The sequence below is a fragment of the Ochotona princeps genome, chromosome 23 (genome assembly GCF_030435755.1).
Source record: "Ochotona princeps isolate mOchPri1 chromosome 23, mOchPri1.hap1, whole genome shotgun sequence".
Lineage (NCBI taxonomy): Eukaryota > Metazoa > Chordata > Mammalia > Lagomorpha > Ochotonidae > Ochotona > Ochotona princeps.
In genome coordinates this window covers 22,080,946-22,102,732 of record NC_080854.1, presented here as the reverse complement: position 1 = coordinate 22,102,732, position 21,787 = coordinate 22,080,946, and the positions used below count along the sequence as shown (strand labels likewise).

General features: G+C 39.2%; 1 protein-coding gene across 1 annotated transcript in view; it reads right to left on the bottom strand.

Moving 5' to 3' along the window:
* RANBP3L (RAN binding protein 3 like) overlaps positions 1-21,230 on the bottom strand; it is a 28,993-nt gene extending 7,763 nt beyond the window's left edge. Inside the window, exons 1-7 of the mRNA XM_058679996.1 lie at positions 21,140-21,230; positions 11,820-11,878; positions 10,427-10,466; positions 9,280-9,357; positions 8,163-8,237; positions 6,236-6,307; positions 5,370-5,512 (exon numbers count right to left, since the gene is read on the bottom strand). Coding sequence (XP_058535979.1) covers positions 5,370-5,512; positions 6,236-6,307; positions 8,163-8,237; positions 9,280-9,357; positions 10,427-10,466; positions 11,820-11,878; positions 21,140-21,230 — 558 coding nt within the window. The remainder of the gene's footprint in view (positions 1-5,369; positions 5,513-6,235; positions 6,308-8,162; positions 8,238-9,279; positions 9,358-10,426; positions 10,467-11,819; positions 11,879-21,139) is intronic.
* Positions 21,231-21,787: the final 557 nt, after the last annotated feature.

The following is a 21,787-nucleotide window of genomic DNA, read 5'->3' as shown; positions in this document are numbered from 1 at the left end:
AAACAGAGACAGAATTTTTTCATCCACTGGTACACTCTCTAATTGTACACGACAGCTAAGGGTGGGCCAGGCCAAAGTCAGGAGCCAAGTCCCCAGTCTGGTTCTTTCTCATAAGTAGAAGGGACTCAAGTTCTTGAGCTGTTATCTGCTTCCTCCTGGGGTATGTGTTAGCAGGAAGTTGGAACTGGAAGCTGATCCAGGACTCAAACCTGCACATTCGGAGAGTGGTGGTGGGTGCCCCAAGCAGCACCATAACCATTGTGCCAAATACCTGCTCTGAAAATTGTGTTTTTATCTTTTCACTTATGAACTCAGATTCTTTATCATTTCATTGAACAGCAGTATATTCCCTTAAAATCTGTAAAGATGAGAATAATTATTTCTATAAATGAAAGCACAGGGCCAGCCATCAAGCCAAGGTGGCATCTTGGCCCTTAAATCCCAAGGCCAAAAGTTTTCAGAGCTAACTTGGGGACAAATTATAGTTCCTGTCATCCTTGGTGTGTTAGCAAAATAAAGAAATGGAAATCTCACTTCCTTTATAAGCCACGTTTAAAATCCCCATGGTAAAGGTGCACAAGTGCACTTCAAATACAAATTGATAATCCCCAAACTGTAGATTGTTCATACAAGCATCTTTCTGCCTCCCTTTGCTAAATAATGTGCACCTTTAGAACATGGAGTTGCCTGTAGCTTTAAGTAGCACTTTATTCAGGTGCTTTCCAAACCAGCTGCACGTACACTCACTTGACACTTGGCCTTACTGACGGATTCTGACCTAATGGTGCTGGGGGGGAAGTTTAGGCATGTTGATGCAAATATACAGCCAAACTTAGAAAGACCATTGCTTTTTATTCTGAAAGAACTCAGTACTTGATTGCTGAATTGAGTTGAATGTTAAAGTTTATTTTATGAAGTTGGAATGTAACTTAACTGTGCCTGACATTTTACAGAAGCCATGACTAATCTATAAATGGTACAGAATAAATATACTTAAATATATTGCCTGGAATTTCATCCTGAAGGATGGACTATTCTGGTTCAAATCCAAAAGTATGAGTCAACAATTCTAGGGTTAATGAGTTGACCTTCACTTTGAGAATGACAGCCTGAAAACAAGCTAAAATATTAGTGTTGATTGACACGTAGCCTGAGGCAGGTCTAGAGCAAACAAGAATAGACTGATTTGTGAAAGCCCTCACATCTGGGAACAAACCAAATTGATCTCTGTATTAACCTGAGTGTTCTCACAGATTTCCAAATCTCCACAGCTTCCTTAGGATTCTTCATGTAACCTGTAATCCTAAAACAGGCTAGCCACCTTGGGTCCATCTTAGCTATGGTCTGAGGGTGAGAAATGCGCTAGTGATATGATGGCATGGATGAGCCACAGGCACAGTTGTCCCGCTGTTTTCCTTTTGGTGTATAATCCCCTGCTGTAGTTTGTGCTTAGAACTCAGAGCTCTGTGGAGAGGAGAAAAGAATACCATGGCACATTTTTGGTTAAGAAATATTGTAATTCATTTTCAAAACTTGCAAGTTATTTGAAGAATTTTGAATAGAGAAGAGTGACATGATCTGATCTGTATTTTAACAATGGCTTTCTGCCATGACAACTACTGAGGAGTGGCAAGGATAAGAAGAACAAGTAAGAGGCTGTGAGGGATGACGGTGACTCAACCATGGTCAGATTCCTCATGTATGTTAAAGATAAAGGCTCATGATGCAAAATAGGACTGAGGAAAATAGAAATTGAATACCAAAATGTTTGAACAAATAAGCTGGAAAAATGAGTTGTTAATCAAAGTGGGAGCAGTATTGCAGGAGAAGCTGATATGAGGAACAATATAAGGAATTTGTTTTGAAAATAAGAGTTGAGATGGTTGTTAAGCATTCAAATGAAGATGTCAGGCAATTGGATATCACAGAACAGTACCAGCATTGAGCTAAGAAGTCAGAGCTCCGTGGCAGGCCAAATAGCAGCAGAAGGATGCCCATATTCAAACAGGGACAATATTAATAGTAACTATCTTAGGTTTGTACTTGGCAAGTACAGATTCCTCTAGACAAGTAAAGCACTAGTATTTTCCCCTTAGAGTTAGCCAAAAATGGTATAATACTTTTTTGGTATAAGAACTTATAAGGCATGACTAATAATAATTAGAAAATAATTTTAAACCAATCTTGTTATGAAACATTATTGAAAGACTTTATTAAAATAGTATCACCTGTTAGGGGCCCGGCGGCGTGGCCTAACGGCTAGAGTCCTCGCCTTGAAAGCCCCGGAATCCCATATGGGCAGTTGAGGACGGCCCAATGCATTGGGACCCTGCACCCGCGTGGGAGACCCGGGAGAGGTTCCAGGTTCCCGGCTTCGGATCGGCGCGCATCGGCCCGTTGTGGCTCACTTGGGGAGTGAATCATCAGATGGAAGATCTTCCTCTCTGTCTCTCCTCTGTGTTTATCTGGCTGTAATAAAATGAATAAATCTTTAAAAAAAAAATAGTATCACCTGTTGAACATCTATTATAGATAATTATCAGGTTTTCTTGGGTGTCTTTGTTCTAAAGAATGATTAAATATTTCATATCAGTAAGTTTTCATTGAGCAGTGTTTATGCTTTACAAAAATCAAATCATCTGATTGTTTTACCTAAGATGCAAAATTTCTTTATTCATATATTTAAAATGGAAAATGCTGATTTTTTTTTAGATGTCAACCAAGTGAAGATAAGAATTGTTTTAAAAGTTACAAGTCTGACTTCATTTTTGGAGAAAATATGATAGGAAGAGTTTTGGTAAGAGTTTGGTAAATATTTCTATTATCATATGTAGAGCTGTTACTTCAAACTTCTGAAGGCCAATCAGCAAAAAACAAAATTAATCTGGTTTGTACCTATTAATTTCTTGGTTAAAAAGCAAAATTTCTTTCTTTAATATTAAACTTCTCTTGGGAAGCATCGCTTAGTTGTTAGAATAATAGACAGGAACCCACTGAGGTAGGGAACTGCTCAATGAAAACTTACTGATATGAGCTGCAACGGGCCGATGCGCGCCGATAACCAATGCCATTGGCATTGATTCCCCAAAATAGGTCTTTTTACATATGTATTATTTAGTTTCTGCATGCGCTGTGGCTTTGCTTTTGATGATAGCTAACAATGTCTCTTGAGTTTGGTATATAAGTAACATAAAATGAACTACATAAAAATGACTACAAAATTTACACTGTGAATTACATACATTTGGTAAAAAAAAATTTTTTCCATAGCATTTTACATGTACTTTTAAATCCATAACTGGGCTGAGCATTTGACATAGAGGCTAAGATGTTAGGATGCCCACGTCCGTGTCAGAATTCCTCAGTTTGCGTCCTGACTTTGCTCCCAATCCCAGCTCATTATTATTGCACACTCTGGGAGGCAGCAGAGATGACTCAGGTAGCTGCACCTCTGCCACCCACTTTGGACACCTGAACTGCGTCTTTGGCTCCCAGCTTCTGCCTGACCCAGTCCTGGCCTTGCAGGTATTTGCAAAGTGAAGTGGATACAACCTGGTGTGGATGTGGGTATGGGTGAGGGTGTGTGTACTTATATGCCTGTATCTCTGCCTTTGCCTAACTCTCAAATAGATTAAAAATAACGTTCAATTTCAAAATGTCTCATGAGATTGTATCTTACAAAGAAAAGGGTTTGCAAATATAAAGATGTTGATAAATGCTGACTTCACATTTAACTACCTTATTTTGTTGAAAGAGAATGTCAGGTGCTTTGTCCCCAAAATATAGGTAGTGGCAGAGTCAGAACTAGTACCAGCTGATTTTTTTTCATTGAATGAAATGGTTGGTATTATTTACACTCCCTTGTGCTGCTATTATTCTGTACTGTGTGTGTGTGTGTGTGTGAGAGAGAGAGAGAGAGAGAGAAAGAGGCAATGAACCAGGCAAAGATTTGTGAGTAACCCTAAATAGTTGAAAACAAATGACCTACTACTGCAACAATGTGGAGGAATCCAACATGGGGTGAGGGCATGGGGTTGGGGGAATCCTAGAACCTATGAAACTGTGTCATGAAATGAAATTTTAAAAAAGAAGAAAACAAATGACCAGTGGAATAACTCCAAATTGCAGCCTTCCTATCTTGTGTTGTGTTATCAGGTTATGTTAGGATAGATGGTTATAAGAAACAGAATATAGGGCCTGGCACAGTGGCCTAGCAGCTAAAGTCCTCACCTTGAATGCCCCAGGATCCCACATGGGCGCCGGTTCTAATCCCGGCAGCTCCACTTCCCATCCAGCTCCCTGCTTGTGGCCTGGGAAAGCAGGAGAGGACGGCCCAAAGCTTTGGGACCCTGCACCCGCGTGGGAGACCCGGAAGAGGTTCCTGGTTCCCGGCATCGGATCGGCTCGCATCGGCTGTTGTGGCTCACTTGGGGAGTGAAACATTGGATGGAAGATCTTCCTCTCTGTCTCTCCTCCTCTCTGTATATCTGACTTTGTAATAAAAAAATAAATAAATCTTTTAAAAAAATTAAAAATTAAAAAAAAAACAGAATATCCCCCGATTCATATCTGCAAGACCTGAACACATTCATATGTCCTAAGAAGGCCTCCGCGAGTGATTCAGCCACTGCAGCCGTTGGAGGAGAGGAGTCTTCCCTGTCTCTTGAGGCTGCCTAGGTCCTGAGCTACAGGGCCAGTTTCTTTGCTCCTGTTATCTATGAAGACAAGTCTTGAGTGGATTCTTGATGTGCTACACTGGCAAGCCAGCACAGCACTATGATGTTAACCAGTTGAGTATGTGGAAAATCTCTGTTTTGGCTACTAACTCCAGTTCTCACTCACCTCATTGCTATCCAACAAGATCCTCTACGTTAGCACTGCTTGGTACTTAGGTTTACAATTTTGCTCCTAGGACAATTTTTTTTTTAATTTGAGAAACATGAAGAGAGGATTTCATTGACTCATTCATTTTGCAAAAGCACATAAGGCAAGGAGCTGTGATCCAGGAATTCAGTCCAATCCTGGACTTCACTGTGGGTGGCAGGAGCCCAATTCCTTGAGCTTCAGCCATCTATCACCTTCTGCTTCGCAGCAAGTGGATTCTTAGCAGGGATCTGGAGTCAGGGCCAGAGGCGGGGCTCCAAGCCAGGCACTCCTAGGGAATGGGCGCATCTAACCGCCAGGGCAAATGCAGCCTGGAAGAGAACAAAGAGCACAGTCAGCAAGACCATTCTGGATCCAGCCCGGCTGCTGTCTGAGCAACGAAGCAAAGTTCACCCAGCCCCCACATCGAGATGCCAGTCCACAAAACAACCCATGCATAGAAGGACGTGGGATTGCGCTAATCCTGCCAGTGGAAATGTACTTACTTTATGTTTTATATTTTCCTGTGTCATCCTGCTGGATTCCAATGTGTTGTGCTCATATGATTTTCTGGCTCTTTTACAGTTTTGAGATTGAGGCGCCTGCAAAGTAGCAGGTCTTAAAACGTGCTCAGAACGTTTCACGGGGCCTTAAAAGAATAGAATACAAAGATCAATAGTTTTTAATGAAAAAGTCATTCTTTCCTGTTTTTAACTTTTTTCCTAAAGTAATGATAAGTGAGGAACTATTAACTAATAAAAGCCAAAAGTATTCTGTTGCCTACTTTTCACTTACTGTTATTTTTTGCCCAATAAATACAAATAAATATCCATTTTGACTATGGCAACTGGTCTTGCCTTCTACATCTGTTTTTTTTTTTTTTAATTTTGCTTTTATTTGAAATGAAGGTTTACAGAGAGAAGGCGAGATAGAGAAAGGTCTTCTCTCTGCTGGTTCACTCCCCAAATAGAGGCTGAGCCCATCTGGAGACAGGATTTCTTCCAGGTCTTCCATGTGAGTCCAAGTTTCCAAGGACTTGGGCCATCCTCTGCTCTTTTCCCAGGCCATTAGCAGAGAACTGGATCAAAGTATAGTAGCTGGGACAGGAACTGGTACTGCGTAGGATGCTAGTGCTTGCGGGTGGATTTGTTAACTCTTTCCTACCTCCATATACCTAACACACACACGTGAGCACATGAGGGACATTTTAAATCTCACAAAAAAACATGTTATGAAAAATTGCACATGGTTTTTAACATGTTTTGTGGCAAAATAAGCTTATCTTTTAATTACATTTTCTGTGAGCTTTTTCTATCACTTTCATAAATAAAAAAGTATAATTTCTATTATTCTTGAAATAGTAGCCACAAACCTTGTTTTTCACTATTTGTATCAACATTCCTTTTCACAAGAGTTGGTGTCATAAAAACATTGTTTTTTTTCACTGTCAGAAAAATATAAGATCTTAGTGCATCGATTTCTGATAAGGTTTGACGGTCCTGTTCCGAACTCACCAGTAGATGTCGCTATTGACAACTAACAGTAGTAGGCCATGCACATGAGTGCACTCTTGCTGAAAATAGGATTGCTACATGAGTTTTGCTATATAGTTCTGTTTACTTTTGGAAGTATAAGAAAACTATTTCACTTTCTGTAAGTTCTTTAGAATCATGAAGCAGTGTGCGGAAAGAAATTCTACAGATTCAAAAAATCTGAATTAATAATGGACTGTGTGCTTTAAATTTATGAAGAATTATAAGACTATTGACAAAATCTGCACTCCACCACCCCAATCTAACAAATAGTTAAGCAGAAGAATAAATATGACCTTGTTATAGGTTATTTACCCAAACTGTGTAGTAGGTAAGCCTGCAGTGGTGACTACAAGTAAAGATGGAATTTGTTTTCCAAGAAATTTCAAAATTTTTTGAAAAGATCTCCTGTTGATTGCAAATTGCATTTCAAAAATATATTCTGCTGATTAGAAACTGTATAGACAGCACAATTTATACATCTGAGTAACAGAGATTTTTTTAAAAAATAATTATTTCTACAAAACATTCTTCCAAGTGTTACAAGTCAGTAGAATTGCTTCTTTTATTCAAATTTAAACTTGGTGATTCTTGTGATCTGTTATTGAATATGAACATTTAATGGACTGTAGAAAGCTGTACAATTGTCTGCCTTTCCTGCAGCATGTTAAATAATTTCTTACTTAAAATAAGTATAAGTATATCTCCAGGTAACTTAAAGCCATATCTTTTATTCATAAATACAATTAGCAAGACAAAACACTTTGGCTTCTGAATTTCAAACTCCCATTTCTCTTATTATCTGTAGCTTATCAGTTCAGAATGGGCCTGTTAGGCTAAGCACTTGACAGTGCTTGACATACTGTTGCTCAGACATCCTTGGAATTATTAAGAAGCACAGGTTTTGGGCCCGGCGGCGTGGCCTAGCGGCTAAAGTCCTCGCCTTGAAAGCCCCAGGATCCCATATGGGCGCCGGTTCTAATCCCGGAAGCTCCACTTCCCATCCAGCTCCCTGCTTGTGGCCTGGGAAAGCAGTCGAGGACGGCCCAATGCATTGGGACACTGCACCCGCGTGGGAGACCCGGAAGAGGTTCCTGGTTCCCGGCTTCGGATCGGCTCGCATCGGCCCGTTGCGGCTCACTTGGGGAGTGAATCATCGGATGGAAGATCTTCCTCTCTGTCTCTCCTCCTCTGTGTATATCTGGCTGTAATAAAATGAATAAATCTTTAAAAAAAAAAAAAAAGAAGCACAGGTTTTAATTCCTTAAACTTCTGTAGTTCCTGGGTACAGAAGGAACAATAAATTGAAGGTCGTGTTTGTTTATTTCTTAGTGAGCAAAAAAAGTCAGTTGGCTGTTCAATAGAAATAAAAACATACAGTAAGAGAAGCTGTTATTTTAACATAGGGAAGATGTGAATCATTTCAAGTGTTTTTATACAGTGGTTTACTTATCAAAACGTTGCAAATTTCAAATGAAAAGAGGTAATGTTTTTATGTAATGAAATCATATTCTAAATTCCACAGTGTGAATCTAAAGCATTGTTACATATTTTGAAAACGTTCTAACAGAAATAAACTATGTGCTATCTGAATTTCTGAGGGTAGAAATCTGCAAGATATTCTTCCATGCATACTCTGCTAAGTCTTCTGTTTGGTTTTCTGCCTTAATGTCAGCATTTTGTGATGATTAAAATAGAAAAGCCACAGCTAAAATGAATGGTTTTAAAGAGAGTTTCAGGCTTGTGGTTCTAGAAGCTCTTTATTACCTGGTACAGAAGGTAGGAAGGCTGGGAAGTCAGTGAAGGATGAAGACCTCATGGTCTTCTGAGACAAGGTTGACACTGAAAGCAGATTGTAAACCAAAGTCAACAAGAAAGTGGAGTTTTTGCTTATTTGTTTGGATTATTGCTGTGTGGAAAAAAATTCTACATCACTAATATAGGGAAAAATCAATTTTATCAACAAAAAGAAACAGAATGCCTTTGGCAAGAATTATTTGTCCTTCAGTTCAATAAATGTTTTGTGGAGTGGGTATTTAGCTTGGCTGTTAGGACACCAGTTGAGACACCTGTGTCCCATGCCAAGTTCCCCAGGTTCCATGTCTGGCTGGCCTCTCACTTTGACTTTCTGTTGGTGTACTCAGGGAAGCAATTATAATAGGTCCAGTGGTTGGGTTACTGCCAGCCATGTGGGAGATCTGGATTGAGTTCCCGTCTCCTTTACCCCCTAGTCCCTGGCCCCTGGCTTTGTAGACATTGGGGGAGTAAACCAGCTAATTGGAGTAAATAAATATTTTTTGAAGGCCCATCATATGAAGACATTCTGTTAGGCATAAATTTGACCTCACGTAGCTCATGGTAGAGCAAACAGACATGCATAAATGGCTGTATCACAGAAGAAATATAACCCATTACAACCGCAATTTGGGGTGTTTCATAATTGGACAAGAGGCAAGTCAAGTTATTGAGGTACTCAGTGTACAGTATATCATAAAGTTCTTTTTACAAGTCAGATATCCATTTGCATACACAGATGGGCCCTTTAATATTGGCTGTCCCTAATTACTAAGTTTTCACATATTTAATACAGAAACTTTGGAAACAGTATAATATGAAAGTGGGGATAAGGGCAGGGAGTGCCATTGCCTAGGTAACCATCATTGGAGTGCCATTGCCTAGGTAACCATCGCTAACATTTTCCCAATACTGATGTATTATAATTTTGAATACTGACTCACTGTCCAATTCATGTTACATATTATCCAGCATAATCATTAGGAACATTCTTTATTGAGCAGACTTTTAACATTGCTGTGTTGGAAAGCTTCTTAGTAATTTTGCTTTCAGAACAGACATTGCAGTCAACAGTCAAGGTTCTACCTACCACCCTGGGCCTGAGAATCCGAAGTGTGGAGAGTGAAAGATGAAGACTGTACACAATTTCTTGAATGGCCATTACATACTGCAAGAAATGCAATAGAAAGGGTAAAATTGCTTCGAATAGCAAATTATTCTCAACCCATACACAGATAAAACAATTTACTTTTGTTTACAAAGGTCATCTTTTGATAACATGTTAACTTCTGAAGAAGTTGTTTTTGGTTTTTTAAATATTGACTTATTCTTACTTGAAAGGCAGATTTACAGAGAGAGCAACAGAGGCAGAGAGAGGTCCTCCGTCCTCTAAATGACCAGAATTAAATTGGACTGAAGTGAAAAACCAGGAGCTTTTTCCAGGTCTCTAGCATTGCATGCAGGAGCCCAAGAACTTCAGCCATACTTCGCTGCTTTTCCAGGCCAAAAGCAGGGCACTAAATCGGAAGTAGAGCACCTGGACCTGGAACTGGTACCATATAGGATTCGGGTGCCACAGATGGAGGCTCAGCCTACCATGCCACAGTAACAACCCTCGAAGCACAGTTTTACTGGTGTTAATAAATTGGTAATCATAAATGAAGGCCTGTGTTTGGCCTGAAATTGTTGAAGTAAGTTACTTTAGCAAGAGATGTATACATAGCTTAAGGTCTTACAAAGGCTTTTGGTAGATTAGGGGAAAGGCAGTAGAGAAAACAAAAGGGAATCTACTGATGGGCTTAAAAGCAAGAGAAAGTGGCAGGTCCTTGGTGTGGTGATTACACATCTCTAGCAGAGTGCCTGGGTTCAACTCCTGGCTCTGCACTCCATTTTAACTTCCTGTTAATGTGCATCCTGGGAAGCACCAAATTGTGGCTCATGTAATTGGGTCCCTTCCACTTAGATGAGAAACCTGGATTGTTGGCCTGGTGCAATAACAGCTGTTGTAGGCAGTTGGGAAGTGTACCAGCAGATGGGAGCCCTTGCTGGATCTCATGCCTTTCAGATAGACAGACACATACGTACATACATAGATAAAATTTTAAAATAGTGACTTAAAATATAAACCAGATAAACTGTTAAGATTTACATAGTCTGTGTCAGATGCCACAATATGTGTGCCTGCTTGTTTTCTTTGTATAACAATGCATTTTGAACTATAGGCTGTAGATCCTTACCGTGTTTTGCTGCTTCATTCAAGGTGTTTTCTGCAGGTCTCTGAAAGGACATGAAGTTGCCCATAAGAGAGTGGAGTAATTATTTATTTGTCAGCTTTCCATGTTGCTACTTGCTAAGACAGTTCTCAGAACCATAGCCAGGGAGCCACTCCAAGACAAGGTGGCTCACCTTTATTCCCCTGTCATGTAGTCAAGAATAGCAAAATCGAGTCACAGGTTTCCTATTTCAATGACCATAGAACACTTGTAAGAATTTGCTTGAAGTGCAGATTTGGGGAGCAGTCTTGGGACTAACCAGGTGAAGTCTTCATCTGGAGAGGCCCACATCCCATATTGGATTGTTAATTCAAGTTCTGGCTGCTCTGCTTCCAATCCAGCTCCCTGCTCATGTGCCTAGAAAGGCAGCAGCAGATGGTCCACACGCACAAGCCCAGGCACAGAAGGAATTCTGGGCTCCAGATTGGGCCTGCCCCACGTCAGGCTGTCACAGGCACTTGGAAAGTGAACCAGTTGAGAGATAACCTCTTTATTTTCTGTCGTTCTCTGTCACTCTGCCTTTCAAATAAATATAATTTTAAAATATGGATTCCGAGGCACTCTTAAGACTGAAGTGATTATTCTGGAGTGGAGCCCAAGAATCTGATTTTTTTTCTTTAAAAAAAAAAAGATTTAAGAGGTTAAGTTTCTCTTTAACTTGTTTTTTGGGTAGTAGAATAAATTGCTTGCATAAGTAAGAATGGATATCAAGAAAATAATAATTAGCTAAAAGGAGAATATTATGAACCTTATTACTTATGTTTCAAATTCGAGCATTTTAGTACAGTGCTTAAAAAAATCCATATTTACAATATGAGGGTACACTTGAACAGCAGAACAACGGACTCATAATTGTTTCTGAAGGACTATATTATTGTAATAAAATAGGGGAAACTGGCAGGAAGAGGGGAAATCCCAGAGCCTTTGGAATTGTATCATTTATTTAATTAATTGATTAAAAAACATGTGGTTTATTGGAGCCCTTTTAAATAAAAATAGCACAGCTTAAACTTTTATTTAGTTTTATATACAGTTATATACGAGGCCAATGATGTGAGCTTTCAGAGGGAGCCTTCCAGATTTCTTTCACTTCTGCCTCTTTCAAATCACTCCAAACATGGAAATATTATTTCAGTAGAAACAGCGAATTATTCAGAGCTTTAAGACAAGGCACTTGACTTCCAATTTCAACTAAAATTGGTGTCCATAGTCCCAGCTCCATAAGGCTCTGGGGATTGTATTCTCCTAGTGAGGAGTAAGATCAACATCGGCGCTGTGGCATCTTTTACTATAGCTAGCTTCCTGAGAAATCGTCTTTTTGACAAAATAAAAATCAAACAAAGAAAAGCAATCTTACCTTAAAAATTTGTTCTCTGTTTTCAAAAACAAATATTGGTTGAGCAATGATAGACTTTTCTAGAAAAGAGAAATAGCAGACAAGCAATCAAACCCAAGCACCAAAAATATCCTCATAATAGAGGAAAATTTTTATATTTCCATGCCTTTGGATAAAATCCAAGGTATTTTGTGTATATACTGTACATTACATATTTGTGAATAATTTAAAAATTACAGAAGTAAACACTCAGAGAAAGTGATAGTAGTTTACTTCCATAAATGGACAATCCCATTACAAGAACACCCACTAAGTGTCTAAGGAAGATAAAATATCACCTTTAGAATGTTACCAGGATATCGTGACCAGCATCTTGGAAAACAAGCAGTTTGACAGTTTGGGCATTTGCTGCAGTGGGTGAGAAGCTGCCTGTGCCATACAGATCCAGTATCAGAATGCCTGGGTTTGAGTCCTGACTCTGCTTCCAAGTTTCTCACTGATGTATACCCTGGCCCAAGTACTTGGGTTGCTGAGATCCATGTGGGAGTCATGGGTGGAGTTCCAGCGTCCTGGTTTCCTCTGGCACAGCCCTGGCTGTTGCTGGTATTTGAGGAGTGAACTGTTGAATGGAAAAGGTCTGTCTGTTTCTTTGTTTCAATCTTTCAAGTGAAATTAAAATAAATATATATTTTTTAAAAAGCATAAAAACACTAAGTGTGTAAAAAAATCTCTCCCAATCATAATACTTCTAATTGAGTTGAACCTTAAGGTATGATAGTACAGATGCACTACATTCAGTCCTAAAATGATCCAAGTATTATTCATATTTCCTTCACTATACTAATCATATACTAAAGTATATTTTCATTATTTAGCAATATCTATTTTTAAATATTTACTTATTTTACTTGAAAGTCAGAGTTTCAGAGACTGAGAGAGACAGAGATATATCTCCCAGCCACTGGATCACTCCCCAAATGATCATGATGGCCAGAGCAGGACTAGTCCGAAGCTGGGAGCCCAGAGCTTGGGCCATCTTCCTCTTCTTTCTCAGGTCATAAGCACAGAGCTGGATCAGGAGTGGAATAGCTGAGATACAAGCTGGTGCCCATACGGGATATTTGCACTGCAGGTGGAGGATTAGCATGCTTTGCCAATGCGCTGGCCCCTAAGATCAGTGTTACACAATATTACAAAGTAGATAATGCTTGTTCTCAGCGTATCCTTTCATATTTTCCTATCTTAGGTAAGACAGTAGATTGATTATAACTTTAAAACTTAGTGCTTCAGAATTCTTTTTTTAAAAGATTTATTTATTTTTATTGGAAAGTCAGATTTGCAGAGAGAAGGAGACACAGAACGAAAGGTCTTCCACCCACTGGTTTACTCCCCAAGTGGCCACAACAGCCAGAACTGAGCCAATCTGAAGCCAGGAGCCAGACCTCTTCCAGGTCTCCCACATGGGTACAGGGTCTCAAGGCTTTGGGCCATCCTCTACTGCTTTGTCAGGCCTCAAGTAGGGAGCTGGAAGGGAAATGGAATAGCCGGGATATGCACTGGCACCCTTATGGGATCTTGGTGCATAAAAAACTCTTTCTTAGAGGTTGAGATTTGGGCTCTGGCATTAGATAAACATTTGTGCACATATAAATTCCCCCACAGATTGGCCATATCCTCATGAGAAATGTAATGTGTTTGCTCCTTGGTCTCTTCCTGTGAACAAAAATGATTATAACAATCTGTCGCTCACAGAGTTTATGTGAAGATTAAATGGGATTTTTAGGTAAGAATGTGGTAACACATTCTTTTTTTTAATTATTTTTTTATTAATTATTGTGCATTATGTGACAGTTTCATAGGCTCTGGGAATCCCCCCACCCCTCCCCACGCCCCTCCCCCCTGGTGGATTCCTCCACCTTGGTGCAGTATTACAGTTCAAATTCAATCAAGATTATTTCCTTGCAAACATATACCAAGCATAGAGTCCAGCTACTTATTGTCCAGATGGGTTGAACAGTTTCTTGGGGAGACCATTTCTGTAACACATTCTTGATAAACCCAAATAAAACTACAGAACTTTTCTCACTCTAGCATATACTACCAATATGTTGCTTTGACAGCCACTGAGGTAATTTGCTGTTCCTGAGCTGAACAAGTAACTATAGCTTAGGAATCCTAAGAAATTACCAATTACATCTTTTATGTGCCAGGAAGATCTTCTTTAATTCCCTACCCTCTTTTCTCCTAAGAAAATGTCATAAATTTTGCCATATCACCCTGCCACCATGAGAAATTGATTATCTTCTCTCAACACAGTGAGATCAAGAAACTCCATTTTTATGTGGATTCTTAGTAGGCTGTCTGCCTTTGGAGCCAAGTGAATCCCCACAGAAAATACTTAGTCACATCTCTAATTTTCCATCCACAGAAAGCTACTATTAGTTCTATATTCTTTCTCAGCAATCATGGTAGATTTAAGCAATAAGATTTGTAGTCACTTTAAAAAGAAATAGCTTTGATGAACATGCAGTGGAAATGATTGTGAGTGAAGAACAGTAAATGAAACTCTTCTGAATGAATCATAAGATAAATCCTTAAAATAGCATGATATGGCCAAAGTGTAGACAACTAACATGTTGATTTGCCCTTTATCAAAATACAGGTGAAAGTATACAAAGATATTGTTAATGGCAGCATTAAGGCAGAAGTCACAAAGAGAGTCCACCATGATTACCACTGACATTCTGGAGGCAGAGACTTGGTTAGAAATGGAAAAATGCTTTATCTTTTTGACAGCCAGGAAGACAAGAGACTACCTGTTTCCAGAAAAATCCTTGTGCAACCACTGGGTCGCTTAAACCACAGAGTAGGTATAACTGAAAAAATATAAAATTTACAAATAGTTCCTTCTCTACTGCAGTGCTACCCACAAAGCTCATGACCTCCTACTGACTCACTTGGTCTAACAAGCCTTTAGTATCTCATTTCTTGGACCTAACCTGCCTTAAAATACGTGGAAATGAAGAGCAGGGGTTTTGTCTGGCAGTGAAGACACCTGTGTGTCACATCAAAGTACCAGAATTAGACTCCTGACTGTGACTCCCAAGTCTGGCCCAAGCTAATACCGATGCTGGAAAGCACGGTGATGGCTCTAGTAACTGTGGACCTGTCACCCATGTGGGAGGCCTGCATGGCCTCTGCACCCTGACTTGGTCCTCTCCCTAGCCACTATTGGCATTGAGAGAATGAACCAGTGGATGATGGGCTTGATCTCACTCTCTCCTTGTCAATAGTAAATAAGAAAACATTATATATATATATATATATTTTTCCACTGATTCCAGAAAGTAATTGAAACATCCCCAGAATAATTGAAGATTTTCTCTTTTTAAAAGTGTTCACACCTTTGAAAGGCATTTTATGTTCATGACCTTGAACTTTATACACAACACTCATGTGAATCTTCAGGCAAGAATTCAGCTGAATATTAGATATATAGACAGACGACAGGCAGTGAGGCAGGCAGAAATAGATATATGTGATGGTTTTGTTGTTCAAGATTCCAGCATATTAATATGACATTGTCAATGTTTATAAAATGTATGTATAAAAACTCCCTTTTCCTACTCTAATGTGACCACAATTTTCTCTAGAAAGCCTTGCATGAGTTTTCAGATGTTGTCATTATCCTTTGTTTCCATAAAGGAAATTGAAATGGCATTGACTCCCTCAGAGATAGATGTATTTCAACATAGGAAAGTAACTGGAGGACTTTACTGCTGGATCATCTCAGAGTAGGGGTTTAAAAGGATACTAAGCCAAAAAGTAAGATCCTGAAAGCAGAAAAGACTAACAGTCAAACAGAGCCACTGTGGCCTGGGGACAGACAGCTGGTAGAAGTGCCCTGGCATTTTCTCCACAACCTTTCCCACCTGGAACATAGCTAGCTTTCTGCCGATCAGTAATTTACAAACTGTGGGAACTTGAGTTCTCACACTGGGTAGGAAGGGACCACCCTAGCTAGGGCTGAAAAGGGTTATGGAAGCGATCTTAGCAAGACAGAGGGTGGCAAACATCCCCTTCTGAGGCTCGGGGGCTGCCAAATGGGTCACTGCTAATTGCCACCAGGATGGGAGTTTCAGACTGTGTCCCTGGCAGCTCCACACTTTCCCTTGTCTTTTTTCGTGGGCCTTCCACGTGTCTCTACCATAACCTCTTCTGCCATTTCTCCTTAAGCCCTGTCTCATCCCAGTATCACATGCTTTGTTTTATGGCCCCACCCCTTCATCCTGTTTGACCTGTGTCTGGCTCTCTGGCTGAGCAAAACTTAGCTTTTCACATCTTTGAAGTCAGTAGGCCTAGTGCTATGTTTTTTCAAAAACTACTCTAGATTCAGCTTTTACATGTTTCTTACACACATATACCACAATACACCATACCACAAAACACACACATGAGGGTATTTCCAAAAGATAAAAGGATTGGAGAAGATGTTATAATTATGTGATGCCTTCTAAAATTATTTTTAAATATGGTAAAATAAGCATAATGTAACATTTACCATTTTATTTTTAAGTGCAGAACTTAGTAGCATTGGAATCTCACAGCTCTGCAATCTATAATAATTGCTATGGCAACTACTCCTTTCAGACATTTTTCATCATCTCATTCTGAAGTTCTATCTCAATTAAACAATAACTCCCCATTTTGCTCTGCCACCAGGCCTTGTTGACCGCTATTAAATTTTCTAATGGTAAATTTGAGCATTCTACATAATTCATATAGTGGAATCATACCAGATTTATCTTTCTGTGTCTGGTTTATTTTGCTTAGCATAATGTCTTCATCCATATTGGATGATGTTCCTGGCTCCTGGCTTCATCTTAATCCAGGCATTTATGATCATCTGGCGAGTAAGCCAATAAATAAAAGTGAAATCTAAAAAAAAAAAAAGTGAAATCTCTCTTTCATCCTTTATTTAGGTCTCCCTGCTTTTCAGATAAATAAAACTGGCAAGGTCCATAGCCTGTACTGTTAAGAATAGTGCATGCAGCTTTACACTGTAAAGTTCAGTTTTTATTAATGAGTAAGAGAGCTCTTTATGACTGGCTGATTACATAGAGTACTGTCTGTGCAATGTTTTGTCTGAGCAAAACCTTTTCTGCAAGATATTCATGTTTCCCATTGCATCCACAGTTGAAGCCAAAGAGCTTACCATGACTAACAAGACTTTAATATCCTACTTCTCTCCCTTCTTCAACTGCCTTCAAAAAAATAAGTTCCAAGGCAAGACTCTCGGTCTTGATTTGTTCACTGGGACCTATGACAGTACTTGATAACTGGAAGTCAATAATTAAATATTTGCTGAATTGAATGGTGTTATAAAAGATCATACATGCAGGAAACATGAAAGTAACGTGAGGGAAGTCTGTGAAGTAACCCATTTTAACTATTTATTAAAGAATATATAGAGTGTAGTTATAGCTTTAAAATAACATATACTTTTTTAAATTAATAAAGCAAAAAAATTAAGAAATTGTTGATTTTAATGAGAAGACTGAAGCATGCAAGAGGAAAAGATACTGAAATCCCAACCTAGCTATTAGATAGTTCTTTTTACTATGCCTCAATTTGCCCTGAGTTCCTCTCATCAAACTTTTATAGCTTTGCAATTACAATGTTATTGGTGTAGAAGCTCTAATCTTTAGCAATACATGAAGCAGTGAAACACTAGTAATTATCAAACTTGTAGAGCAATGATGGACACTATTCTTGGAGGCTTGATGTCTCCTGAGTGACATTCCACTTGGCTTGAGTCCCTGCTCAGTTTCTGAGTCCAGCTTCTTGCTTTTGTGCATCCTGAAAGGCACCAGGTGATGGCTTATATAGTTGGCTTCTTGACATCCATGTGAGAAACCTGGATGGGTTTCTGGCTCTTGGCTTCAGCCAAGTTTCAAATGTTGAGGGCATTTGTGGAATGAGCCAGTAAATGGAAACTTGCACATCACTCACCTGCCTGCTTCTTTCTCTGTGTCTCTCTGTTTGTCTCTCTCTCTCTTCCCCTTCCTAGCTCTCCCTCTCTATATCTTTAAACATATAATATTTAAAATAATAATGAAAATGCCTGTGATAGTTGTGTGTCACCTTGGCTGAGCAACAGTACCCAGATATGTGGTTAACATTTTGGGTGTTTCTGTTAGGTTAGCTTTGGATGAGATTTACTTTGCAATTGGTGGACTGTGACTCAAGTGCTCTCTGCAGTATGAGTCGGCATCATCCAATACTCCAACGGCCTGAGCCCCAGAGCATTGAGAAATGAGCTTCAGTGACTCACTGCTAGAGTCTTCAGCCCACTGACCCACACTGCAGACTTTGGACCTGTCAGTTTCCATAATTATGTGTCAGTTCCTTCAAACAAATCATTCTCAATTTATATACACATAGCATATAATTCCATGCACATGATTGATAATAGCTTCACCAGAGAACTCTGGCATACCACTACAGTTAGTTGATTGTGAGAATTTAATTTGATGCTATATGTGAGACCATTGGTAAATTTTTAAGCACTACAGAACATAAAGGAAACTGCCTAGTTTTTGTTGATGCTTCCTGGGCTTTTGTTCTGGAATGACATGGCATAACTGACAATAAAGTATAAACAACATGGGGACAGGAAACCAAGGGTTAGTTCATTTAGTTCAATTCACATATCTAGCATTTGGTCTAATACTTTGCACACAGTTGCCCGGATGATTGCTGAAAAACAGATGACTTTTATATACATGCTCACCCCAAAAGTATAATTTTATAAGTGATTAAGTGAAACAGGGAGAGTTAAAATTCTTTGGAGTTAGCCTAAAGCATTTTAGAATGTAACATGGAGCATTAGAAACTATGCAAATGTTGAGACTAGTTATATCTTCAGAGGATGAAAGTGCCAATTAAAGCAATCTATAAACTAAGTAAGAGATCTGGAAAATTACTTTGACAGAGAGATGGCCCAAGTAATGAACTCTAGTTGCTTTGGTGAATAAATCTACAGTCAGACCTCACTCTCTAAGACTCATGACTTTGCTTCCTCATACTTTCACTGGACTTTGCATAATACCAAAGTATAAACACAGCTCAGGGGCAAAAAAACAAGGCCACTACATTGAATAAATACTCCAGGACTGGAATAAATTTAAACGTTTAAATTCCAGTAACTGGAATGCTATTTAACAGCATAGCAAACACTACCCAGTGTCATTAGTCAGCTCAAATCTCTAGATGACATTTCTTGTTTTAGTCCATGGCCAGTCTGGACTACATTAGCATGCTCCACAACTTCTTGAATTGTGGTTTATATAGATCGATATTTTGAGATTTCATTATGAAAATATGTGGCTGCTTTCGTAACATTCTAGACAAAAAGTTTCAGTCTGAGAAAGAAAACTAGACTTGGTATTTTGGGAAGCATGTCATCATGGTGGTATTTCCAGGCTTCTCTGGATATGGTCAGTAATGGAGAGATCATCAAGACAAACTGCCTTAATTTAAAACCACAGTGAGATATTATTTCCCAACCATAAAACTTGAAAAGAATTTCAAAAATAATGCTCAATATTGAAAGCATTTCCTTGTACTGCTTGCTGATGGGCCGTTTGACCAGAAAAACTTTCTAAAAGATGCACAATTCTTTGACCTTATTTTATATTTTAAGACTTTATTATGGGAAAGTAATCCTGTATATGCACATATCTATTCATCTAACTATGTAATAGCAAAAATTAGAAATAAATTACTTAAGTCACAGTAGGAAATTGCCTGATGTTTCTTTGTTTATGTGAGGGAATAGTAGCAGCCTTTAAAAATACAGTTATAGATGGACATTTGTCCATCATCTGTTAAATTAAAAGCAGTTTTGAAGCACAGTAAACCAGTTTTTATTTAAAATGAAGCAAAAGAAATGTCCACACATGTGTACAGAGGAACAGCCTAGATTATAAATTAACTTTTAAACAAGTATATTTGGGTGTTAAGATTGTAAGTGGTTTTTCTTTATTATCTCCTTAATATTCCATCACCGGATTTTTATTTTATTACATCAGCAGTTCCGATGTGTTGGGGTTACTTTTAAAAGTTTTAAACACAATGACCAGCCAAACAAAAAAATAACTTCTATAATCAACTAGAAGGAGCTAGTAATAGAGGCACAAGAGCATTTCACTGGGATATTCCTAAACCCTGGCACATTCCAGGCCTTTACATTTTCAGGCAATTGGTTCAAAATAATTTACTTGAGCCCGGGTAATACAACATGATCTAAAAAGCTGCTTGCATGAAATGTGAAGTATTTTGTGCTCACACTGTCCCAGGCCTTGTATAGCATGAAGTCGCGGTGCACAGCTCTGAGAAGCTAACACATGCAGGTGGCCTGACACATTCACACACGTAAGCACACAGAAATCACATTTCAGCTCTTCAGCCAACACTTACCGTGCCATTGATACCTAAATCTGCTTCTCTAGAAAAAAATGAAGAACTCATAACCTAGAGTCTTAAATAGACAGGTCCATACTAGGTGGTAGAAGAGAAGGTAGAAATGGCTGGTAAATCCCTACCTTATCCAAAAGGGGGTTGGTGATGGTGATGGTGATGACATCATCCACAGGAGCAGCAGCCACTCCCAAGGGGGGACTTGCAGTCCCTGACAGAGTGGCCCGGAGGGATCATCTTTTCTACTCACATCAACCAGCTGCCATTGATGCTGCTGGCTGTAAAGTAAATTCAAGATTTGTAGAAGACTAATAGTGAAAATCATTGTGAGGTAAGATAATCTGAATGAATGCCCAGTAAGTGAAATGTGACACTTTTCTTCCAGCTGTTCCTGGACCACAAGAGTTTCCTCACAAATGAGTGAGCCAGAGATCCAGAAAAAATTAGGCTCAAGCAAAGTACAGAAGTGTGTCACTAATTCCTATGAACCAGGCTAAAGGCTAAAGTAAAACTTCTCTCAGTTGAATTTTCCATGTGGCTTATTCAGCCATTCCTTGAAGGGTGTTTTGGATTACACAAAGTCTAGCTTCATCTGAAACACTGACAGTAGTTTAAGACATGTAAACATTAAGTTCAGCATGACAGATCCATGGCATCTGCATGCATGTTAGTCATGTGAATTATGAGAGTTCTTTAAAAGTCAGTAATCCAAGTCAGCCCTCCCTTGTGTATCATTACTAGGTCTATCCTCAGGGCTTAAAAATGGACAACTCCAAAGCATGTCATAACCAGCACCTCCCCAGGGACGTTTTCAGCCCACTGTTCTTCGAGAATGCAGATAGATATCCCGAAGGACTCACCTTGTTGTGGTTCATCCTCCGACAGCTTCCGCTTACACACACGCAAACTGTTGAATAGGTGGCAGCTGCCTGCTCTTTGACCGGTAGACATGGTAGTTGTAGTGTGGCTGTAGTCAGGCTCACTAGAGCATTTCCTTCCCTTGGCCAGTCACCTAAAATGATCTGCAGGAGACACCCAGCAGCAACAGGCACTTGCAGATCCTGTTCTTGCATGGGAAGCAGTTACCCCTTTCATAAACATCCATCTTTTTCACTACTCAGGATTCCCGAAATATTTATCAGTGCTGTTTCTGTGTATGAAAATGGCAGTTCATTTGGCTAAAAATGTCACTTAATTTCTTTCACTTCAAAGCAAACTGAAACTTCCCTCCTTAAAAGTTCAAATCCTACAAACTAATTATTCCTAAAAGATTACAATTTTTGACAATTTTGATTCCCTCTGCTAACATGAAATCCAGTGCCTCCAGAGAGGACTGTAAAATAATATACACGTGAGGAGGGAAAGTCTTGCTGATTTAAATCAGCTGGTTTCTAAGTCTGGTCTGAGTTACCAACAGTGACAGCTGAAAGTGTACAGTTCCTAAGGGAGGCTGGAAGGAGGAGGAGCCAAGTGGACTAGGCTGATTAGCATAAAGAGGCAGGCAAGAA